This window comes from Neltuma alba, unplaced genomic scaffold (genome assembly GCF_004799145.2).
Source record: "Neltuma alba isolate B1F8T4 unplaced genomic scaffold, ASM479914v2 tig00011197_pilon, whole genome shotgun sequence".
Classification (NCBI taxonomy): Eukaryota; Viridiplantae; Streptophyta; class Magnoliopsida; order Fabales; family Fabaceae; genus Neltuma; species Neltuma alba.
The window spans coordinates 107,223-119,436 of record NW_021635921.1 but is presented as its reverse complement, the minus strand read 5'-3'; the positions used below and the strand labels follow the sequence as shown (position 1 = coordinate 119,436).

At 34.9% G+C, this 12,214-nt stretch overlaps 2 protein-coding genes across 2 annotated transcripts; both read left to right on the top strand.

Moving 5' to 3' along the window:
* Positions 1-1,529: 1,529 nt before the first annotated feature.
* On the top strand, positions 1,530-2,018 carry LOC114762168 (TMV resistance protein N-like). The gene has a single exon (XM_028951626.1). The coding sequence runs from the start codon at positions 1,530-1,532 to the stop codon at positions 2,016-2,018; it is 489 nt and encodes a 162-aa protein (XP_028807459.1).
* Positions 2,019-2,340: 322 nt separating this feature from the next.
* Positions 2,341-5,237, top strand: LOC114762167 (TMV resistance protein N-like). Its single transcript, XM_028951625.1, has 5 exons — positions 2,341-2,951; positions 3,051-3,300; positions 3,409-3,496; positions 3,641-3,702; positions 3,798-5,237. Exons 1-5 carry the CDS (start codon positions 2,341-2,343, stop codon positions 5,235-5,237), a joined length of 2,451 nt encoding a protein of 816 aa, XP_028807458.1.
* The last annotated feature ends 6,977 nt before the right edge of the window (positions 5,238-12,214 follow it).

Here is a 12,214-nt window from a genome sequence, read left to right as displayed (position 1 = left end):
ATAATGCAGTCCAGGGAATAACCAATTAATAAAACGTTAGTTATATAGAAAGAATGACAGGAAAAAGATTGAAATATTTATTGAATAGATGTCATTTTCCAACGTGTCACTGAACTTTGAACAAATGAGGAGATTATTGAACAAATTCTTTCTTGCATGTGATTCAAGGATAGTGTTGAGGCAACTTAAATAACCCAATGTAATATGAATCTGTAACAGAACATGCGAAGAAGATGATTATCAAAAAATTGCAGTTTCACTTATGGTCAAAGTAATCGATTTTTGCAACACAAATATTATACCATCTAATCTTAATAATGGGGGCAATTTAGGAACATTGATTTAATTGTGTACAGAGAATGGTGATTTTGATTATAAAACAGCGCAAAAAATCTGTTAATTTTTCGTAATAATACAGGACAGATGGAGTACTTTTTATTATTTTACGTAAACTAAAAGAATTTTTTTAACATTAATAAAATAAATGGGTAGTTATTTTTAATTTGTATCAAATCACAGGTACCGAGTAGCGACATTTTAATATGGCCTACATACTTAGGACGCGAACATAAAATCTCTGGACTACCAGCCAGAGAAGATGACATTTGACTATAAAGCAATCAAGTCAACAAATCAAAACGCGCATAAGCCAATTTGTCACCTTAAATTATTGAACTTGCTTTTTAATAACGAAGACTCCTCGTATTGATAAGGAAGTTTCCCAGAAACTACCTTCTTTGCTTAGAAACTGCATTGCTGTCTACTCAGACATCACTTTTGCTCCTAGTTTGCCAGAAATAAGGTTTGATTTATCCAGGTATGATGATCTTCTTCCTCATCTGTAAAATGTATATATTCGAATTATTCATGCATGTGTACATACGCATCAGGAAGAGCCATAATGTTCCTAATGAGTTCCTTATGATTGTGTTCTTGGTTCTTGCTCTGTTTCACCATCGTTCATTTCCACTTTTTTGAATTTTATGATGAAGTAGGATCTACATTATATTAAATTTTAAATAAAAGTTTCTGTGAGATAGTCAATCTTAATCATATATTCTGAATTTTCTCTCTTATCCAATTAATCTTGATAAAATAGTCTCAATGACAACGGGGACGCTCACAACTGGATTTTAGATCTTGTTTCTTGAAATCTGATCCACTTGTTTTAGGTTTAGCTACCAAGTCCTTCAAGCCATTTCAGATTATAATTAGTATTGGTAATTCTGAGATGCTCAGCTATTGTTTGTCAGGGGAGAACTTTGGACTTTTGTCCGCCTAGTTACGTACCTTTATTTCATTTATTTCCTGTTTATTGGTCTGAACTATAATTGTTAATGAGCTATCCTGTTCTTCTCGCGTTGGCATCGCCGTGCTAGATAGAAATTGAATTCACTTGGGAGTGGACATATAATATTTGAGCAGTTATATGCTTATTAGAATGTCATAAACGGGAGCTTGAGGGGAGAGATTAGCATCAAATTTGTTAGGAATAATTAACACCCTATGGTTTTTGTCTATATCCAGTAATGGCAACTTTTACCACTTCTCCCAGCGTTGGGCAGGAAAAATATGATGTTTTTGTAAGTTTTAGAGGTCCAGACACCAGACTTAGATTTGTTAGCCATTTGAGAAAGCAGTTTCGACAAAAGGGGATAGAGGTTTATGTTGATGAGACGGCAGAGAGAGGAGATACAATATCACCTGCACTTTCGGAAGCAATAGAGAGATCAAGAATTGCGCTGGTGATATTCTCAGAAAACTATGCCTCTTCAAGGTGGTGCTTAGAAGAGCTAGTGAAAATCATGCAATGCAGGCGAGACCATAGTCAGACTGTAATTCCAGTTTTCTATGATATAGACCCATCACATGTTAGGCATCAAAGAGGGTCTTATGAAGATGCATTTGTTCAGCATCATAACTGCAAAGTTGATTCAAGGAAGTTGCAAGATTGGAGATCGGTTTTGAAAGAGACTGCAGACATATTTGGTTATCATAATTCCTCAGATTTTCAGTAAGATGTTTCCTCTTTCTATTTATTATTATATAAATCTTGCCACAGTTTATGAATTATATATTTTTCCCGTAGACATTTAAAAATAATTATATCTATGCTTGTATTATTGATAATTAAATCTATGCATGTATGATTTTTAACAATGTACCGTGTGATTATTTTAAAAACAATTTCTTTCTTTTAACATGTCAGGAATGAATCTGACCTTATTGATGCAATAATCGAAGATGTATCAAAAAAGCTAGAAGGTAAAGACACAATGGAGCCAAAGCACCTAATTGGAATTGAGAAAGATTTGACTGCTATTGAATTATTTATAAAAGATGAATCGCACGAAGTTAGAGTTCTTGGAATTTGGGGGCAAAGGAGGAATAGGCAAAACCAGCTTAGCTCGTGCCGCATTTGGTAACTTTTACCACCAATTTGATAGGTCTTGCTTTGCCGAAAATGTGAGAGAGAAATCAAAAACGATTGGAACGAATTGTTTGCTTGAAAAAATTCTCTCTGTTCTACTAGATGAAGAAAAGCTCACAATGGTTGGAATGCCTAATGTTCAAAGGAGGCTACGTAGAACAAGAGTTCTTCTAGTTCTTGATGATGTAGACACGCTTCTTCAATTAAAATATCTTATTGAGGAAAATCTTTCATTGGGACCAGGTAGCAAAGTCATCATTACAAGTAGAGATAAGCATGTTCTTATTAGTGGAGGAGCTCATGAAGTACATGAGGTGAAAGAATTAAATAAGGAAGAATCGCTTCAACTTTTCTGCCGACATGCTTTCAAGCAAGGCCATCCCAAACAAGGATATGAAAAGTTATCAATGCAGGTAATTGAATATGCAAAAGGTCTTCCTCTGGCATCAAAAGTTTTGGGTTCATATTTGAACTCCAGAAATACAAAAGCATGGGAGAGTGCCCTTAAAAAATTGAGAAAGTATCCAAATAAGGAAATTCAAAATGTATTGAGGGTGAGCTATGATGGACTTGATACACCAGAAAAGAAAATATTTTTAAATATTGCATTCTTCTTCAGTGGAGAAAAGAAAGAAGATATTATACAGGTGCTCGATGCTTGTGATGATGACCTCTACGTGGACATTGGAATAGATAGGCTTCTAGATAAAGCACTCATAACTATTTCAAGTCACAGTAGAGTAGAAATTCATGATATGCTACAAGAAATGGCCGAAGAAATAGTTCGTGAGGAATCTCGAGAGCATCCTGAAAGTCGAAGTCGATTAAATGATGCAAAAGAAATCCAAGATGTACCGGAAAATAACAAGGTAAATGAAGGATGCTTTAACTTCATTTTTTGTTCATTAAATTATTTCGTTGAAGAGTTTTTACATGCCACTTGTTTAATATATTATTTGAATTTTGTTATGTTCTAGGGAACTGATACAATTGAAGGCATTGCATTGAACCCAGATGAGTTAGAAAGCAACATACACTTGAGTGCTGACGCTTTCAAAAAAATGAGTAATTTAAGATTTCTCAAGATTGGTTTTCGTTTAGGCAAATCAGTGCAACTTCTTTTTGGTCTGGAGTCACTCCCTAATAAATTAAGATATTTTTGTTGGGAGCGTTATCCTTTGAAGACTCTACCACTGGGTTTTTGTACAGACAAACTTGTTGAAATTCAAATGCCTTGGAGCAAAGTTGTAAAACTATGGGATGGTGTGCAGGTATGGCTATATATTAATGAATGTTTCATTCTTCAGTCAAATTAATTGAATTATGAGGAATTTTTTCAGTAACTCTTCCCTTTTAATTGTAACAGAATCTTATGAATTTGAAGATGATAAATCTTTCCTCTTCCTACGAGTTAGAGGAATTGCCTGATTTCTCCATGGCACAAGATCTTGAAATAATGGATCTCAGTTATTGTAAAGGATTATGTCGTATTCATCCATCAATCTTGTCTCTTCCTAAACTTGTTTCTTTGAATCTAGCGGGGTGCATCGAACTAAAGAATCCTCACGGTGATAACCATTTGAAATCTCTCAAGGAGCTCAAGTTGATGTTGTGCCCTGCTCTCAAGGAATTTTTGTTGTCAGCAGAAGAAATGAGAAGTTTACATGTGAAAAGTAAAGGTATCAAAAAGCCAATCTTGCCAGTTGACCGGTTATTAAGCTTTCCATTTGGATGGTTCAATAATCTTGAAGAGCTATGTCTCAATAGACTTCTCAGGAGCTTTCAAGTAAATGAGCTAGGTAGCTTGACATCTCTTAAAGTATTCTCTCTTGATGGTTTTAAAGGCAAACTAGACAAATCAAAATTAGTCATTCTATTTGATGCCTTGCCTTCTTTAGAAGAACTATATTTGACGTACTGCAGGATTCGTCAGATCCCTGACAATATCAGTGCCATGTCATTGTTGAAGATTCTATCACTACAAGGAAGTAGCGTTATGGGTTTGCCAGATAGCATCAAGCATCTTTCAGAGCTCAGAGAAATTGATTTGGGTAAATGCAAGATGCTTAGGTCCTTACCAGAACTTCCACCTTCCCTTGCTTATTGTTATCTCAACGAATGCCAATCATTGGAGACCTTCGGTTTCTCATTGATGCGAGCAATACATAACTCTAGTGAGCTTAGATTTTGTTATCCCGGAAGCACAATCCCAGGGGGCTTCAAATTTTCTCAGACCACTAAGGGCTCCATTAGTATTAAGCTTGCACCAGGTTCTTCTCACCATTTGTTGGGTTTCGCTTCTTGTTGTATTATTTCCCCATCGAGGCTCAAATCTTTGCCACTAGTTGGTAGAAAATTCCACTATGAAGATGAAGAGATCTATTACAAGGTTGACGACAAACTCTCTCGCCACGAGTTTTGGAGTACAAATCATGTTTTGCTATGGTATGATCTAGTGGATCGTATGTTGAAGGAAAACCAAAGAAGGCGATTTGATGAGGGCGCCAATTGCGAGTTTGCATGTGAATTCTTCCACAGAAGTTTCGTCGGTCCTCATGTGGCAAAATATAATAACAGGATAAAAGGGTGCGGAATTTGGCCAATACATGCATCAGAATTGCAGGGGAAAATGGAATTAAGGCTGGAGATGGATGCTGTTACAGACAGTACCAGCCAGCACCCTAATGCTGAAGTGTCCCAACATCAGCCAGCACGTGATTCCGTTAGGAGAAGCACTTGTGTGCGCCAGAGGACAGGGAACTTGACCACTCTGCCTTACTCTGAGAGCCAAGAGATGCCGAAATGAGCGCACGGCCCTAAAGGATATCAAAAGAATCGCTTGAGGATGCAATTCCAGGTCCAACAATTTTTTTAATTCTTTATGGCCTCCAACTATGTATGAAAAGAATTCTTTATTCTCAATGTGACTGGCCTTTGGGTCTCATGCCCAGCATCCATTAAAATAATAAATACATATTAGAAAAATCTCTGAACTAAGTTGCTACATATATATGGAACTATCTATAATTTTTATCCACAGGCACGTGCAACCAAAAATTGTAGAGATAATGGATTAATTGATTTTTAATTCCTTTAGTATGCCTTAGTGCCCTGCTCTCCAAATTCTGGTTTCTTACCACGAATGTGATGCTATGGCTCGACTGGTAGTAAATATTGTGTATACATGTAGATATGAACAATGTATAACAATAAGTATTTTGGTCTTCTTCATAGCTGGTCAATTTCTAAGGTCCATGTGATTTTTTGCTCTGCTCGTTACTAATGTTAACGATATCATATCAGTCGGAATTGCATTCATGCACATCTTGGAATTAGAGACAAACCTTGTACAGAATAAAACTTAGAATGAAAAGAAATGTAGATGCCATATATATGATGTATTTCACCTGTTTAACTTTGCATATCATATAATATTGGTTTTGTAGGCCAATCCAACTATGAACAGAGCATGTGAACCCTGTTTTTCATCACCAACAGGTCTAGGAGGATCGAGGCAGTTGACGTGAATGTAACCATCATCACCCTTGTTTTACCAGTTGGTCATCAAGTGAAAAGCTCTGAATCATTTGAGGTGTTAATTAAGGTGTTGTTTCTTGTCTTTTTCCCGGTGATTTGGTTCTGCTTCATCTGCAATATCACTGGCGGAAACTATTACAGCGTGGGAAGGACAAGAATGATTTAAGATTGTGAGCCATTTGGATAATATGCCAAACTTGGTGATCGCGTTTGTCTTTGGCTTTCATGCTTTTGTTTGTTTGACTTCAGAAAGTGAACTGATTTTTTCTACTCAAAATTATTTTGTCAAATCGGATATTATATTTGTTCAGAAGTAGTCTTCATTTTATCTTTCTCACCACTAACAGGTGAGAAAATCATCAAATCTGTTTGTTGTATCTCAGAGCAGCGTAATGATTTTCGTGTTATATGATGATTGAATAAAGTCTCTGTTTTTCCTATCAACACTAGAGATAAAAAGGTGATGTATTTATACATAGAGATCAAGGAAAGCCAATGAAGCTAGTACTGTATCGCCATTATACTTCCAAAAAATTGTTTTCATATGTTTACTGATCGTTAATTTCACCTATTTCTTTGTTTATGGGCTTCGTTTAAGTGAACATTATTTTAAAATAAATTTCTTGGATATTTATTAGTTGTCAATTCCTCAAGTCCTTTTGAGTCTATGAGAAAGCCAAAATGAAAACATGACAGTGTGCATTAAAAAAAAAAAAACCGCATTATTCTTGTTGTTTTCTTACCCCTTGTCACTACAAGTGAAACTAAATTAAGTACTTGGCTGGAATTTATCACGAAAAAATTGAGAAATTAAACTAATTGGACGATAATTTTTGAAGAATTCATGGACACATTATGGGGAAAAAATCCTTGAAAAGAGCACATCAAATTTTGACAAAGTAACATTGAAAATTAAAATTATCATCATTTCAATCGTAAACCAAATTTATTTTTCATTTGTCATTGTGAATGTGAGATATAATTAATAAACGATTCAGTATTGGTCGTAAGTGAGTAAAGTGATTTCATTTAAAATTGTTGGGTGTAATTATATCATAGGAAGCCTATTATTGGCCAAAACTATAATAAATCCTGCTAAGAAATTGCCGGAAACAGACACTAGAACATAACGATTATGGAAAACTGCTATGAGCCCAACCTCTTATGTAAGGTAGGTCCTGTTTCTTGTCAACACATATAAAAGAATCCCCCCCCCCCCCAAATCCCTACGGCAAATGTATTACTGTATCTAATTATTAATATAAGACTTGATTGATTAATTTAGAAAAATTAAGAAAGTTAGTTAAGTTTATTATTTTTAATAAATAGATGTTGTCTTTTCTAAAATATTCTTATTAACAATGTGTGTTTGAATTACAAATTAATAGTAAGTACTTAACATATACAACTACTATAGGAATTACTTGATAGCAAATACAATTTTCAGGCTAAAATATATATTAAAAAACCACTGAATTTTGAGTACCTCCCTAATCTTTTAAAGTTTAAATTTAGCCTCCTTGATGTTATAATTTTTTACCTTAAGCCCCCTATCGTTAATAATTCTCAGATGGAAACTGTAAAGTTGGATTAATGAGGATGAGGTGGCATCCTACATAAAATCAAAAATAGCATCTGCATGGGTTAATAATTTTATGATAATTACATATTCTTTTCATAGAAGGGTTAAAATGCCATTTATCATTAAAAATAACAAACCCTCATCTCTGATCATCTCCTTGCTGCGGGCTAACTCAACTTTCAATTCTTAAAAAGAACCCCTCTCGTTCAGCAGATTAACACTTTGACTTTCAAAGTGTTTGCGTTTTCTTTAGTCGCTTGTACCGGTTTCTGCATCGTATCAATGTTCATGTCCCCATTGAATTATCTGTTTGCAATTGTCTAGTCTTTGTGCTTTATTCCATCTGGATTTCAGTGAATCACCCATCGATTTATAGCTGTGTGATTTCAATTTTTGGTTTTATGATTTTAATTTCTAGTTGTCTGGCTTAGAGAACAAGCGATTCGGATGGGACTGTTATGCAATAATTTGTCTATTTTTTCCCCCTTCACTTCTCTAATTTTATGGATAAAGGCTGTATTTTCTTCGCTGGGATGGTGGCGTTGTGCTTGACGGCGACCTGCGGCGAGGAGCTGCAAAGAAATGAGGGTTTGTTTTACCATTTTTAATGACAAAATGACAATTTAACCCTTCTTTGAAATAATATATAATTGTCATAAAATTATTAACTCATACAGATGGCAAGAAGTTGGATGTTATGTAGGATGTCACGTCCTTATTAATTTGACTCGAAACTTAGGGGAGTTTTATATTTTAGCCCAATTTTTAATATTTAAAATTTGAATTCATTGTAATTTTGGTCCCTAAAATTTAAAACAAGTAGTTTTGCTCCTAAATTTGATTTCATTTTGGTTTGGGTATCTAAAATTTGAGACCAGAGAATTTGGTTCCTGAAATTTGATGTCATTTTGGTTCACTTAAAGAATTTCAATCCATGAAACAGTATTTTTCAAGGATCAAAATTAAAATGAGGTCAAATTCTGGAGATCAAAACTGCTAGTGATTTCAAATTTTAGAGAGAACTAAAATAGTAATCAGCTCAAAAAAAATAAAATAATGTTAAATTTCAAGAATCAAAATGACTGGTTTCAAATTTCAGAGGCCAAAACCAAAATAAAATTAAATTTCAGTCACTAATAATGATATTAAGCCTTGATATGACATAGTGGAAGAATAAATTCTTCTTGCAGCAAATGACATTAAATTGACTTAAGGATGGAGAAAATATTGAGGTAGCTTAAATAACTCAATGTAGTACTAGTCTCAGCAAAGGAATGCAATTTCATGTATAAATTTCATAACGACCAAGTTAATAAAAAATGGAATAATCCAATAGATGGCATATTAAAGGAAACCCAAAGAAGGCGATTTGGCGAGGGCGCGACTTGTAAGTTTGCATGTGAATTCTCCATCAGAGATCGCTTTGATTCTCGCGTGGTTCAATATCAGAATAACACGAGAAAATTCAACAAGTGGGATTAAAGCTGGAGAAGGGTGATTTCCTGTCCTATACCATTATTTTATCCAAATGTATCTTTTTCTAAGGGGGAAAAAGGATCCGCCATATACTATAAAATAATATTTATTCATTATTACCTCCAGTCCTAAATATAAGAATTAGTTGACTAATTTGAGTAGATTAAGAAAATAAGTTAAATTAGTTATTTATAATAAACATGTGTTGTTTTTTTCTTCTAAAATATCCTTACTAATCCAGTTTATTGGCTAAAACTACTATTATTAGAAGGACTATCTTGAAAAAAAAAAAAGAATAATTATGAGAGACAAAATATATTAGAGTCTTATATTTAAAACTAAAATAAAAGTCAAACGATGTCTTATGTTAAGGACAAGAGGTGGTATTTTGAATAGAATGAATACTCTTCCTATAATATATCTAATCCTATTGATATGCCTTAACGTCTCTTGTCATCCAAATCTATGTATATGGCGGCTGATAATGATGGACACGTGGCGATGACGTGGACAAGGCGATGACGTGGCTGCATAGGAGAGAGGAAGAGTTGTGGTGGCATCCAGTAATGGACACGTGGCGATGATGTGGACGAAGAGATGATGTGGCAACATGAGAGAGAGGAGTTGGTGAGGTGGCAGCCATTGATGACGTGGCAGCTCATAGTGATGGACACGTGGCGATGATGTGGTATTTTAAATTTACAAAATAAAAAAATTTAGCGACGGATTAGTGACAGAAATTTCCGTCACCAATTTGTGACGGAATGTTCCGTCACAAATCCATCATTATTTTGTGACGAAATTTTTGTGGGATATCCATTACTAATTAGCGACGGATTAGTGACGAAAAATTTCCATCACTAATTTCCGTCGCTGATCTGTTAGTAATCCGTTGCTAATTTTGAATTCCGTCACTAATTATTTAGTGATAGTGGAATTAGTGACCCAAAAAATTTCGTCACTAATTCCGTCGCTAACTGAATTCCGTCACTAATCCGTCGCTAATTTTGATTAGTGACAGAAATTCCTTCACTAAATTCCATCACTAATTTGATGTTTTTTTTGTAGTGGGAGAAAATCTTTGCTCAGAATCAGGCAGCAAAGTCATTATAACGAGTAGAGATAGGCATGTTCTTAAAAGTGGAGGAGTTCATGAATTGCATGAGGTCAAAGAATTAAACAACAAAGAATCACTTAAACTTTTCTGCATGCATGCTTTCAAGGAAGGCCATCCTAAAATGGGATATGAAAGGTTATCAACCCAAGCAGTTAAATATGCTAGAGGCCTTCCCTTAGCGTTAGAGGTTTTGTGTTCATATTTGAGGTCCAAAGATGATATTAATATACGGGAAAGTGCTCTAACAAAATTCCAGAAGTATTCTAATGTGGAAATTCAAACAGTTTTGAGGGTGAGTTATGATGCACTAGAAGAAACAGAAAAATGCATATTTTTAGACATTGCGTTCTTTTTCAGAGGAAAGAAAAAGGATGATATCATGAGGGTGCTAGATGCTTGTGGCTTTTATGCACACTGTGGAATACAAAATCTTGTAGATAAATCTCTCATAACTATTTCAAAAGACAACATAATAGAGATTCATGATTTACAGCAAGAAATGGCTGAAGAAATAGTTCGTGAGGAATCTAGAAAGCATCCTCAATGTCAAAGTCAATTAAATGATGCTGACAAAATATGCGATATACTAGAAAATAAAATGGTAAGAGACATGCATTAAATTTTTTTTTTAATTCATTGTTATTGAAAAGTTTGTAAAATCCATTCTTCAACGTTATGTTTTTTTTTTTTTTCACGTCAAGGAACTGATGAAATTGAAGGCATTATATTGGATGGAGGCAAAATGGACAAGCCCTTGTGCTTGGGTGCGGACGCATTCAAAATGATGACAAATCTAAGATTACTGCATATCAATTGTGAAGTGTGTCTTCCTGTGGATTTGAATCCAATTTCTGAGAAACTTGGGTACATTAATTGGAGCCGATATCCCTTGGAGTCACAACCTTTCGGTTTTCATCCAGAGAAGCTTGTTGAAATCCATATGGAAGATAGCAAAATTAAAAAACTATGGGATGGTGTGTAGGTGATTTATATATATAATATTAATTTACGGTTCAATTTTTTGGTCTGTAATCTAATTGAATAATGGCCCCATTTGCTAGAGCGGTGGAAATCCCCTATAAGCATGTTTAATGTAAGCCAAGACAAAACTCATCTTATATACTTGCCTTGTATTTTGTAAATCAGTATTGAAAAACAGCTTATAAGCTATTTATAAGCTGTTCCAAACAGACAAAATGTGAGGGCTAGCTTCTCCAGTAACATTTCTCTTTTATTTATCACAGGATCTTACGAATTTAAGGATCTTAAAAATCAGCTCCAGAGAGTTGGAGTTGTCTGATTTCTCAAGGGCACCTAATCTTGAAATAGTGAGCCTAAAAAATTGTCAAAATTTGCGTAGTGTTCATCCCTTTATCTTATCTTGCCCTAAACTTGTGTCTTTGGATCTAAGTTTTTGCCCTCAACTAAAGAGTCTTCACAGCGAGAATCATTCGAAAACTCTCAAGCATCTCGAGCTGATAGGCTGCTATGGTCTGGAGGAATTTTTGTTGTCATCATCAGAGATGAGAATTTTGACCTTAAACTGTACCAGAATTGAAACATTGATCTTGCCCAGTGGACGGTTCAATAAACTTGAAGAGCTGCATATTGGTGGGTTGCTCAGGAGCTTTCAAATAAATGGCTGTCGCTTGGCATCTCTCAGAAAACTTTCTTTTTATGGTATGAAAGAAGCAAATAAAGAGAGGAAACTACGAATCTTGTTTGGTGGCTTAAGTTCCTTAGAAGAATCATATTTGACCTCTTTGGCGGTTTATGAGATCCCTGACAATATCAATGCCCTACCATTGTTGAGCAATACGTAACAAATTCTGTGGTGCTAGACTTTGTTACCCAGGAAACACGATTCCAAAGTGCTTTAGACGCAGTCAAACGGCAGGGTCTTCCATTACCATTGAACTTGAACCTGCTTCTTTATTGGGTTTTATTTGTTGCTGCATTCTTCCTCTGTGTGACATAGACTTGGAGGAATCCATGTCATTCTACAGGATCTTCAGCTTTGACGGTGAAGAGGAGATCAAAGACAATGCAGATTCAGTGTCCAAACTAAGCA